Here is a 13797-nt window from a genome sequence, read left to right as displayed (position 1 = left end):
AAGAAATAGATAACCTGGTGGCAGAACCAGGTAGCTATTTAAAGTATAATTAGCTCCTTTTCCATATGTTCCCTTTTGTGCTATATGATTTTTTTGTATGTTGCTACCTGAGATCTGGTGGAATTCATTTTAATTTGATCCTCAAGCTCTGTACAAACGTGTGTTAGTCTACAACCTCTGACTGAAAATTTTAATTTCTTCCTTGGAAGATACTAAAAAACTAAAAATTAGTAAATCACAGAATCAGAGACTTTTGGAATCTCAATTGATGTAGGAAAAGCTGCATCTTACAGATGGTAGAACTGAGGCACAGAAAGGGGAAGTGATTTGTCTAAGTTAACAAAGTGACTTAATGAAAGAGCCAGAAGTCCTATAGGAACTTCTGGTTTCCTTTGAAAGAATTTATGTCAATAAAATTCAAGGGGCTCTTCAAAAGGGAAGATTCTAAGAACTATTAAAGTTCTTAAGATGGAGGAAGCAACAAAACCTATCTCATGGTTAGTAGAAAATGGAGCTTCAACTCACTGACAAAATGATTTTTAGAACATCTAGGGTTGCTCTAATTTTGACAGAAACAAATTATAATCAATTGAAAAAATAAGATCTGCTAAAAGAAAAAGGTTATTTGATCTGACTAGATAAACTCAGAACATTTACAGCCTTGGTCTTAACCTTGCCCTTTAATAATTAAGAGCAGTGGCCTGAAAGAGTTAAGGTGGCTTCCAAGCTTACAAATATGGAGCAACTTAGGCTGGGAAATATGGTTTATTATCTTACAAAGAAATAAAAGAGCCATTATTGTAATATTATTCTAACATCAGGAAAATAGTTTCCTAGTAAACTGTATTTTATTATATCAATATCAATCAGGGTAAATAAAAGAAATATCTTTCTTTAGTAGTGAGTAAAAATGAAACACTTACTTAAATGGTGTAAATAAAAATGGCAGTGTGACTTCCTTCTTCTGAGTCATTTTTATCTGAAAATCAAGTATGAAAAATGATTAGGACATAGTAAATGAGAAATACATTCCATCCTTTTCATTTTTTTTTCACTGTTAAATTTTATTTTTAATTTATGGCATAAAACAAACATTTCAATAACAGTACAATAAAAAATATAATTGTACATGAGAACTGCAAATTTATGCATACCTTGTTATTCCTTTCAAATATACAACAAAATTATCATGTAAATTTATCTTTTTTCTTCCCTCCTCCCCATGCCCACCCTAGATGACTACCATTAGAGACAAATAGATATTTACGTGTGTATATATATATATATATATATGTAAAATTATTATATACATACTTTTATTTATCAGTTCTTTCTCTGGATGCAGATAGTGTCATCCTTCATATGTCCCTTATAATTAATTTGGGTATTTATAATAATCAAAATAATTTATTCATTCAAAATCATTCTTTTTTTTTCATCCTTTTCATTTTTCAGTATAAAAGGGAATATAAAATAGTTTTTCAAAGTTTAAGTACTTCAGAAATTGATAGTAAATCAACAAGCAGTCATTAAGTACCTATGATATACCTTCTCCGCATCAAGGCCAACCCCTAGACTTATATCCCACTGTCTCCTATGACAAACTGGCCCACAATCATCCTTCCTCCTAGCACCCACCATTTGCAATCTTCAATATCTTTGAGCTCATTGTCTCTTGTTTATAAATATGCCCAGATCTCCCCATCCTTAAAAAAGCCTCACTTGACTCTTCATCCCTTCGAGCTATAATCAGATCTCTTCTCCCTTTCACAGCCAAACTCTTAGAAAAGCTATCTACCCTCATTGACTCCATATCCTCCTTACCCTCTTTTCAAATTTTGGTCTGAGAATATAAGAGAATATAAGAAAACTACATTTATTTGGAGATTTTGTAACTGTTAAGATCTCACAACAATTTTTGAGTTGCATCCTTACTTGATTAAGACAAAAATATTGTATCCTTATTTGTAACTTTGCATGTAGATGGTAAACCAGAGACAACTGCTTAGATTGCTCTTAAAATATAAAAGTGTATTATGTCTGATATTCAGAGTTATTTCTGACTGTCACCACATTGGTTTAAGAGACACCTTCCTTGAAATGATACGATTTAATAAACTTTTTTTTAAATAAGTACCTCTCAGTTATATATTTTGGTGAGGTAATTGGGGTTAAGTGATTTGCCCAGGGTCACACAGCAAGTAGGTGTCAAATGTCTGAGGCTAGATTTGAACTTAGATCCTCCTGACTCCAGGGCCAGTGCTCTATCTATTCTAATAGATCTGACCCTGAACACAACAGTGATTAAATAATGTCCATGCTGTTTTCCCCTTTAGTATGTAAGCTCCTGCAAGGTGGGGATTGTTTCACCAGCACCTAGTTCATTGCCTGGTATGCAGTGTGTACTTTATCAATGCCTGATGATTTATTGATTTAAGGAGAAAATAGTTGCTGGGATAGAAATGAGAACCATGAGAAATAATGACTCCATCTTAGAATATGGAATACACAAGAGAGGAAATCTGGGCACAATCTGACAAGCACCCTAGATGTCAGGCAAGCAGATTTCTAAGGGTTCAGAGAACAGGAAGGATCTTTTGGGCTAACATCCTAAAAGGAGAGTCAGTGCAGGAGGTATAGGAAGTTTTTTGGGAGGGATATATAAGAATGAAATTCTGAAGATGAAGACAGAGATTCAGAGTCTGTTATATTCTATCCTGGTCAGACCATATCTACAATTCATGGTATCACGGATGGCCAAGAAGAACTGAGTTCAAGTTTCACTTCCAATATATAATGACTTTGTGACCCTGTAAAGTCAAATAACCTTTCAATGGTCTAGGCCACACCATAAGACTGTAAATTATAAGAGAAGGTGCTGACTTGACTTAGTTTCCTCACTTGAGAGTTCTCTGTAACAGCAAAAGCAGAGGTGTCATTCCTATACCAAGAATCATTTAAAAGTAAACTTCAAGGTCTTACTTGTGGTTTCCTAGATGTGTTATTTGTCCTTTTTCATATGTTACTTACCTTAAATTGCTCAAGAATCTGTAGTGCATTTGTGAGCATGCTCTCTGCTTTGAAAAGATCACTATTGTTAAGATAATCCAGAGGTAGAATTCCCTGGAGACATAAAAGATTAGGTATTAGTTTAGGTATTAGATCATTCACATAAAAAGAGATCCATGAGGTAAGCAACAGAATGAAGATGAATTACGATGAGCACAAAAAATAAACAAGGAATACTGTTTCAAAAGAATAACAAGCCTTCTCTCTAATTATTCTTATAGACGAGACATAAATATGGTAACGAAAGCAAAGTATCATCATCTTCATTAGTGCAAATACATGAGCTAAAAAGACCCAGTTCTTACCCTGAAGAAGCTTACAATATAAAATAGATAACTCAGTTGCAAATAGGAGAAAGGAAAGAGCTACATAATGCCAAAAAAATGAAGAAAAAGATGTGGATGTGGAATAAGAGGAAATGGGTTTGAATTTAGGCTCTGCTACTTACTACCTTCATGACCTTGGGAAATCACTGTTTTCAAATGTAAAAATGAAAGGACTGGACTAGATGCCCTCTGATGTTCCTTCTAGCTCAGTTTATGACCCTGGGTATATTTAATGTATAATAAGCATTAGGGCAAGTGTTTGTTATGCATCAAAAAGTAACATGTGAATATCACATGGTGAATGGGAGTGGAAGCCAGGACAAGAGTATTACCACCTCAATTCCAGGTGAGAGGAAAAAATTGTGAAAAAGTTTTAAAAGCTTTTTGAATGATTGAAGGGATGGATCATGATGGGCTTGTCTATGCTTCAGACATGAAAAAAGATATCAAATGGGATCGACAGATCAAGGTTCACCTCAATAATTTAGAAGGAGGAGGGAGAGGGAAAGGGAAGGGAATAAGCATTTATATACTGCTTACTATGTGCCAGGCACAATGCTAAGAACTTTTTACAGATATTATCTGATTTGATCCTCACGAACTTCTGTGAGGTAGATGCTGTTATTATATCCATTTACAGTTGAGCAAACTCAAGGAAACAAAGTTGAAGTGTCTTGCCCAGGGTCACACAGCTAGTAAGCATCTAAGGCCTCATCTGAACCCAACCCTTCCACACTTCAGGCCCAGCACTCTATCCACTGAGCCACCAAGTTGCTTCAAACATGGTAGGAGTCAAAAACAGTTCTGTAATCCAGCAGAGCCTAGAGAAGGCCCAGAGTAAAGAAGTTTAGTTGAGTTATAGAGAGCAATAAATTTTTAAAAGACAGAGAAAGGGGCATAGTGGCAGCTAGGGAAAATACCTGATTGCAGGAGGCAAGACTGACTATAGGAAAAATACTGACAATAAATAGGGCAATAGGAAGAATACTGTAATAGTTCATATGAGGGATGAAAAGATTCTCATCAGGATTTGAAAATATGATGTAAATAAAAGCAAAAGCATTTAGCTGCGAAGTGGGTATCAGAAATCAGTGATAAAAGTGAAAGATAATTCCATGATTGCACAGGAGAGGAATGTAATGGCAACAGAATCCTGTGTAATGGAGAACTTTGGGGGGAGAGGGAGAGGAAATCAGTTGAAGTTCTGTCTTCCTTTCTTTCCTCTCCTACCAATGGAGGGAATGATAGGAAAAGATATATGTCACATTCATATGAAAATTTGCTTTCCTGTAAGTACAATCAACAACCTTGCACAATGGCCTTGGTATAAAAGGTTTGCAACTCTGTACTATAAGAGAGTAGATGAAAATGTACCAAAGTGAGAACTGTATGAATTTTTAGAGGAATAGGAAGGAAACTTGAAAGTCTAAAGTTCCAAAGAATAGTAGTGTGGCGTAGTTTGTGAACAAATAATAGTAACAAGAGGAAGACTGATGAATCAAAAAATTGGCATTAGGATGACTACAAAAGTTTATTTGTAAATAATGAGGCTATTATAAAAAGAATGGTGACTTACAGTTCTCCCTTTTACTGAAAACAGAAAAATGAAATGGGTTTCATATGCAACAGAAGGACTTAATATTAAATGCAAATGAAAAAAAAATTTTGAGAGAGCTGCTAAGTATCTGATTCTCCTTCCCCCAAGGTTTAAAAAAAAAATGAAATCCCTCCTGATGTATCTAGCATGGTTCAAGAGTATTCCTACCTTGGGGCTGAACTGGTGACCTCAGGGAGACTATTGTGACATTACAATTCTATAATACGATGGAATTTTGATACACTATGGCAGCAGTCCTGTTTCTATCCAGGAAAAAAGCTCTCATTTCTCATGTAACACTATGTATTATAAATAGGCATGAGAATTTATTAAGAGCCACAGAGTCATGGAGGCTTTCCTGGTGTTCCACTTTTTACATGAGGACTCAATGCTTTTTATTTAAATCACCTTCTCCTACAAGTATCCATGGCCCTATTCTTAACCTAAGCTCTAAGAAACATGGAGAGGAAACATACTTATATGTGATAGCTTCCCACAATGGAATGAATAGAGCATTCTCCTTTTACTGTTTATCTACTGACACAATTCTCCTTTTATTATATAAAGAATATGGCCAGTATTAAAGCATGTAAACTTCTTTGTGAAAAAAGTGCTGTAAATATGAGGAGAAAAATTGAAAAACTGACCTTGTAAAATGGTTGAGACATTTAAAAAACAAACTGAAAGAAACAGTATAATGTAGCCTGACTGGAGTTATAGTAGGCAGCAATCAAAATCATCCTGGATACTGAGGCAAAGGACCTGGGTTCAAAGCCTAGGTCTCCTACTTTATTACTAGTGGATCCTAAGCAAATTACTGAACTATTCTTGGTCTCAGTTTCCTCATCTATAAAATGATGGAATGACCTCTCAGTTCTCTTCAGGATCTAAATCTGAGATCTTAAAATTTTAAAAATCTAGGCCTTTGTGCTTGGATATTTAAGTTAATATGTGAAGACATTAATTTTTTTGTTTGTAAATTATTTTAATTCCTCATACTTGTCTTTTAGCTACCAATTAGTAACATCTCCATCATGGAGTGTCAAGACTGCAGGAAGGAGAGATAAAAAAGGAGTGACAAAATGATCAGTGGGTATAGTTAATAATGATTAAAATAATCAAATAGAGGACTGTCAATAGAGTTCAATCACTCTTATCAGGACCCACCTCAATGTCAAAAATGATAATTACAAGTTGGCTAAATAACTCACCTTTCAACAAATTGTAAACTATGTATGTATTTTCTTAGAACCTAAGAAGTACCAATAATAAAACCAAATAAATAGTCATCCCAGAATTCTGAGACAGAATTCTGTATGTTCATCAGGAGAGTGTATAGGTATCCAAAGAATTCAAAACTTTTTTCAAAAGTGAGATTTTTAAAAACCCACAGAAACCATGTTTTGACTCATTGCTATAAACTCCTCTTTTCCTACACATTATTTAGGGCATCTAGGGAAACAAATTAAAAAGTAAACCAAAGAAATCAGAATAAATGACTCTGAGATTTGCAAGTAACCCTCCAAAAGATCATCTGCTCGAACCCATACCTGAACAAGAACCTGCTCTACAACATGTCCGATTAGTAGGCATCTGGTCTTTGCTTAAAGAACCCTACTTGGACAGAACCCACTATTTCTAAAGGCAGTAATCCATTTTCAGATGATTCTAATTCTTAGACTTTCTTTAAATCAAGGTTAAATCTGACTTTTTCTAACTTCTGCCCACTGCTCCTGGTAGAATATACCTAATCCTTTTTCCATGGGACAGTCCTTCAAATGACTGAATATAGGTATCATATCCACCCTGCTTCCTCTTCTGCAGGTTAAACATGTTCAATTCCCTCAACCAGTCAGAATACAGTATATTTAGGAGGTACATCCTGCTTTTTCTCCTCTGGACACTTTCCACCTTGAGTTTACAGTCCACTAAAACCCACAGAATGTGTCTAATTTCTCTTCCATAGGACAGCCTTTCAAATATTTAAAGATAGTTATCATGTCTTCTATGGAAGCTATATATACTCAGTTATTTCAACTCATGCTTATATGGCATGATCTGGAAGGCAGTCCTGGTTGCAGCTTACTTAGGATTACTTAGAGAAGTTGGTCTGAAACTATCTGGGGGTTTTAGGTAACTTCAGTGTGATGTGGTGGAAAAGAAATGCAATGCAATCTTGGGCTATCCTAAGCAAGGTATAGTGTCTAGGAACTGGGAACTAATTTGATTGGATAATGATCAGTTGAAGAAATAAAAAATACTTTGCCAAGGAGTAGAAGGAAAACATGAGAACTGTCTTTGTATATTTTAAGGACTGTTGCATGGAAAAGCAGTACAATTCTTTTCTTTTTGATCCCCATCAGCAGAACTTGAAGTAACAAGAGAAAACTACAGAGAAGCAAATTTTGGCTTGCTATTAGGAAAAACTCTCCATAAATTAGAGCAATAAAAAGTAGAATTGGCTGCTTTGAGAAGCTGGGATTCTCTCTTACTGTAGGTGTTCAAGCATTATCTTGTAGAAGAGGTACTTGTTTAGGCAGGATTGGTCTAAGAGACCTCTGGGTTCCTTTCCAGGTCTAACATTCTCAGGGAGATATTTGTACTTGCCTTATGAGACTGGAAAGTACATTCTAATGGGAGAATTCTGTCAGTAGGAAATTCGAATAAATATTGGTGAATTAGCATGAGAATAGTTTAGAGTACACATCACAAGGAAAAGGTCAACATTTGGGAGCAAGCTAATAAAAGGAGCAATAGAGGATTAGCCTCACTGAAAAGGTAGAAGGAAAGAATTAAGGAAAAAATGAATAGGGCATGGCATGGAGTTTTAACTTAAAATCAGAATATTTGTAATTATTTTATCAAAAAATCAACTCTAATCAAATCTAAGGGTATTTCTAATTTACAATATAAAACATTACAAGTGACAAAGTCTACAAAAATTTACAACATTTACAAATTCTCTTTAGAAATCACTATGGAAAGATAATGTGGTCAGATGTCATTAGTGAGGTGATACATTTTTAAAAGTGATATATTTTCAAATGTCAATAAAAATTTAAAGTTGTTTTATTCTTTAAAAAACAGCAAATGTGTCTGGATTATACATTTCATTACTTCAGGACAAAATGCCTTATATACATATTAATTTATGCCCTTTAGTGAAAAGGAATGATATAATTTTAAAAGATACCTGGTTTAGTAGCCTTAGTATTACATGTAATGATGCTTAATGATTTTAAAATAATATACACATATAAAATACCTGAGACACTACTACTATAATATTTGTCAAAGATAATCATTAATTATTTATCTTAAACATAAATTCTATTAATTTAAAGAAATAAAAAGAAATATAAGCAATTCAGCCTAAATTTTACTATGCATAAATTTATCTTAGAAGTAAAGCTGATAGATAATAAAACTAAACTCCTTACCACAGAATTAAGGGGAAAAGGAACTCCAATGAGGGAAGCCATCAGTGGTGCTATGTCAGCCTAAAAACATAAAATGTTCATCAGTTAGGATGTGACAAAATATTAGCAAACCTTATTAAATAATTTTGTGCATTAACTTTTATTAAAAAGAAGCACTGTGACGTACAGGAAGGAGAATGTTGGTCTTGGACTGAGGAAGAGTTCAGGTCAGATTTCTGAAACATACTGATTATGTGGCCCAGAGTGAGGGACTTAAGGACTCAGTATCTCAGGTATCCAGGCAAGGCTCTAAGATTAATGTACAGATGAGTGGTTAGAGGGAGATTCCCTACACTAGTGCAATCATAAGTTTAGGCCAAAAACAAAACAAAACAAAAAAAACTTCCACATTTAACCCAACAAATCTACATTATGGAATTCAATTTGCTGGTATTCTGATTAAGATCTCATGAAAGTGAAAGCCACATGAAATAAGAACCTCATCAAATTGCTAATTAGCCGAAAGTCGATGCTGTATTCTATAATGATTTCCTTTGTGACATATGGAGCAACCAAGAGCCTGAGTGCCTCCATATTTAGACTGAAGATAATTATGTGGAAATACATGTATCTGAGTAACAAATATAACTCTGTAGTGCATTTATTAAATTCCCTATAATAATGAATGGCTAACAAATTTTACTCTAAAAAGATAGAGGTATTTTTCTACCTATTATATTAACTTATTAGAATGCCTTGTTTAATCTCCATCGCTTCTCTTAAATTATCCACACCTGAACTTGGCACTAGAAAAGGGCAACTCACTTTCTGAAATCAGTCAAGGAAATAAATGCTGAATATGCCTCATTAGGTATGATATAAATATGAATTATTCGAATAACTTGGAACACAAACAAGTCTCCAAAAGTACTACTTTGAGACTCCATCATGACTTAGGGATGTTCACAGTTTTGCATTTAATAAATGTTTTATTGATTTTTTTAAAACTACCTACTCTTATAAAGTGTTATACCTAAAATATCTCATGCAACTATCTTTCTCTTCACTCAAACTGCCATTTCCCCAGAACCATATCACTCCTCATCTGTACTATCCTAAGAACCAATTTTCCTACTTCAAGTCTTTTCTTTGTCTAATTTATACTTAAACACAGCTGCAAAATAATTTTTCTAAGGCACAGTTCTGAAATATCAGTCCTCAGTTCAGAAATCTTTAGTAGTCCCCTATTACCTTTAAGATAAAATATAAACTTCTCAACATGTCTTTTGAAGTTCTCTATAATCTGATTTCAACATTATATCTTATATAAAAATAAGAGCCTTATATTTCATTTTACTCTCATTAAAATACTCTAATACTGGATAAACTAAACTACTAGGCATTTATTTCTCAAACTGAATTCCATCTCAATGCTCTGTTCCTTTGCACAGACAATGCCCAACGACTAGAATGTACATCTTTCTCATCTCTATGTCTAAAGCTCTATCTTTATTCAAGATTCAACTTGGGTTGAGAATCAGAAAATGAAAGAGGACTAAGGCTTACAGATTATCTTAGAATCTTTATGACGGGAATGTCACAAACACTTTCTTTAAGAAAACAGTGAGGGGCGGCCAGGTGGTTCAGCGAGTAAGAGCACCTGCTCCAGTGTGGGATGACCTGGATCAAATCTGGGCTCAGATACTCAGCACCACACCCAGAAATAACTGGCCTTGTAACCTTGAGCAAGCTACTTAACCCTGATTGCTTAAAAAAAAAAAAAGAAAACAGTGAGAAGGTTATGGACCTATCACACACCAAATAGCATTATGAAAAAGAATATATCTCAACATACTGGAAATAACGTAAGATTTATTTAAAAATTGACTCAGTGTAGACACAACATGAAGAGGTTATAGCAAAAGTCAAAATCAACAAACAAACAACAAAGGTAAGAGGAAGACAATGCTTCTAATTAAGAGTTCCAACATAAAATAAAAGCAGGTTAGTGATGATAAAGATAGGAACTGGATAAAAGAAAAGATATCAACACAGATATTTGTTATTTCCTACCCAAGTTTAACTGATGAAAAACAATGGAGAAGAACAAAAGCCTAGAAATTACTTTAGCCAGCAAACACTTGATTTTTCTGCCAAATGAAGAAACATGGAAAACTTGGTCAACACCAATTCAGAATATGAACTCATTTGCAAATATTATAAAGAATGACAGTTGAAGACTTGGCAGTATGGCCTCAAAAGAATGTTAGAGAGGAAAAGAAGTCTACCACCAACTTGTCATGAGGCCTCATTAAGCCAGATCACCCCTAAAAACATTTGTGGATGAAATTAGGAAAATAATATATAGATGAAACATGATATAGGTTTGTCAGCATTTCTCTATCAAATTATTTTCATCATTGATTATAATGGCACTGCCACATTTTGAATCCAAAACTCAAGTGCCTTGTCTACTATATACAAGGGAGTACAAATTGCACTCAAGAAGACAAAGATACAATGTAACAAGACAAGAATACACAGAAGACATCATTGGTGGATATAAAAAAAGTTTTAAAGCAATGAGAGATTTATTTAAAGATACCAGAAAGAGGAAAAAATCAAGCAAAGAGAAAAACCAAGTCTATGTTGTTTTTAAAAAAATAGATCAAGAGAATATCAATAATTATTAATTATATATCTATTATCTCATCTGTATAAAATATTTATGAATGTACTACTCATCCAACGAGAACATCCTCAGTAAAAACAAGAGAAGGGAAAAGATAAGTATTTGAAAACAATTTTCTAAAGTAAATCGCACATATGGCTGACTATAGACAGCATAAAACCTCATAGTGTTTATTTTTTTGCTGATTATAAAAAAAGCATGATTCAAAGAGAAGAAAGTACAACCCTGAAGCCTCTCCTCCAACTGGTGGAGTATGTGAAAATATACCTCCACCTGGTATCTTTCATGAAAATTATGAAAAAATACAAAGTTCTTTGATAAATGCCACCACGAGATAATTTTGTTCAGTAATCCTCTGATTATAAATATTAGTCAAAACCTTATAGAAAAAGATGTTAGTGCCTTCTCCATGAGATAATCTCCAATTTATCCTGCGTAGATCTTGTTTGTACATAGTTGTTTGCATGTTGTCTCCCTTGTTGAACCACGAAATAGTCCTTGAGAGCAAGGACTATTTTTGCCTTTTTTTGTACCTTCAATGGTTATCACAGTGCCTGGGATATAGCAGGTACTTAATGAAAGTTTGCAGAAATATGACATGTGTCTTCAATATTTGTGTGGACAAGGAATAGATTTGTCTCATTTCCCCAGAAAGGGCAAAACTAGGAAGAAAGGAGGGGAACTGCAGAGAGATAGATTTAGGCATGGCATAACATCAAAAATCAAAAGTCTCCCCAAGTCGAGTGGGCATCCTCAGAAGGCTGGAAGAGTACTTGATGATGTTATATAGAGCATTCTTGGTCAGGTATTTGTTGGACTAAAAATTGCCTTGGCATTCACCTCCAATTCTGGGATTATCTGTGTTAAAACAGAAAAGGAATTTTATATACGTGTTCTCTTTTGCACATATCATTGTGCTGACTATACCAAGAATACTCTAGAACATTCTCAGTGAAATCCACTGCAACTAAAGAGAATGGCTTAATAAGTAGAAGTTATATCTATGGTTTATGCTATAATTTGCAGTTGGATGGGCAGCCCACTGAATTAGCACACATATCCTGGATTCATGCATGAACTATGGAGGGACAATGATTTGGTCCCCAACATTGAAAAGAGAATGAAGATGAGCTAGATTGCATTTGGAAAAATATGCAGTGCTTTTAATGATCCCAAAATGCTCCCTCACATAAAACTCCATATTTCAAATATCATTATTCTTCCTTTAGGCTCTCTTCTTCCAGCTGATTCCCATCCATCATGATCACATAAGAGTATGTGAAATATGGAACAGCAAAGATAACTTTAATAGCAGGTAAGTCATAAAACAGAGATGTGTGCTTGTCAAATGCCATTGTGAAGGATTATATCTCAAAGTCCAAAATGAAATTTCCTAAATATGGCAAGGTTCTCCAGAAGCTCTTTATTTGTAGATGACACTGCAGTGATTATATAAAAATCTGGAAATTGGAATGCCATGTATAGAAAATCAATAATCAATAAAAGTACTTTAGGCTAATTAGTCACATGGGAAAAACCAAGGGACTGATGATCATATACTGTCTAAACTATGATGTGAGTTGGATAGACAAGTCATAGAGCTGGTTCATCTGTATAAATAGCTTAGACAGACTCCTCACATAGCAAAGAATTGGCCTTCAAAAACCTGCACAGGGTTTTTGATAATTTAAAGCTTCTCTCTGAAACCAAGGCTCATCTTTTCAGCATTAATATCCTTTCTGTGATGCTATATGGCTGTGAATCATGGAACACAACATTATTTAAAAAGTTAAAATTGACTTGCCATCCAAAAGGCAATGGAAAGATGTATGATAGGTGTGAATAGGCAGCAACATATTAATGATAAAGTACTCTGCAGAACATGTGGCATAAGAGATTATCAAAAAGATTTATGACTAGAAATTAAGGTGGATCAATTAAGTAGCAGAGTGAGAGATAATTAATAAACAGCTCCTTGGTAACCACAAACGGTCAAAAGAGCTAACGGAAGACCTCCAGGACAAAAGGCAACTGCTTATAGAGAACTGCATCTATGGTACAGTAGAAATAGCAATGGGTTGGTGTGGTCAAAGGACACCGGTTCAAATCCAACGTCTGCCTCTCACCTCCGTGACCTTGGGCAAATCATTTAACATTATCTTCATTGTATATTGGAGATTGGACTATATGACTCTAAGGTCCCTTCTAACTCTAAACCTATAATCCATGATCCTGGAATCCTAGGATACTGACATTAATTGATATTAAAAGATGTCATTGGGTTGTCCTTTGCCCCATTTATTGAGATACTTATATAGATGAGATCGCAGATCCTCCAAAGTGTCAAAATATTCATTCCTGTAGTGATGTTCCCTGGCTGCGAATTATGGAACAATACAATCTTCAAAGAATTACAGTCATGGATAAATGAAATAGAATCAAGAGAGAAACAGCAGACACAAGTAGATGGCAGTAAGTTACAAATGATGACCTGCATGAAAAGTGGTGTAAAAGATATCATGCAACTATTAAGTCCTATTCTAAAAAAAATTAAAAAGTACAAAGTAAACAAACAAATAATTATAACTTATTAACCAGTATCGGAGTTTATAAATATACCTAAAATATGTTTTTGTGCTGCTCAGAGCAATCCTTTTGAAGTATGTGTACAGTATAATCAACTATATTTGTTTT

The 13797-nt window shown here is 34.3% G+C and overlaps 1 protein-coding gene across 3 annotated transcripts in view; it reads right to left on the bottom strand.

Annotated features, from left to right (window-relative positions):
• PIGN (phosphatidylinositol glycan anchor biosynthesis class N) overlaps positions 1 to 13797 on the bottom strand; it is a 226101-nt gene that overhangs the window by 124708 nt on the left and 87596 nt on the right. For all 3 annotated transcript variants that reach the window (XM_069100249.1, XM_069100250.1, XM_069100251.1), the window contains 3 exons: positions 8433 to 8492; positions 3031 to 3123; positions 924 to 979 (listed from right to left, as the gene is read on the bottom strand). In XM_069100249.1, coding sequence (XP_068956350.1) covers positions 924 to 979; positions 3031 to 3123; positions 8433 to 8492 — 209 coding nt within the window. The remainder of the gene's footprint in view (positions 1 to 923; positions 980 to 3030; positions 3124 to 8432; positions 8493 to 13797) is intronic.

The sequence above is a fragment of the Petaurus breviceps genome, unplaced genomic scaffold, assembly GCF_028583685.1.
Source record: "Petaurus breviceps papuanus isolate PSGF00001 unplaced genomic scaffold, PetGlider_PUasm1.0 38, whole genome shotgun sequence".
NCBI classification, from domain to species: domain Eukaryota; kingdom Metazoa; phylum Chordata; class Mammalia; order Diprotodontia; family Petauridae; genus Petaurus; species Petaurus breviceps.
This window is presented reverse-complemented; position numbering and strand designations above follow the sequence as displayed.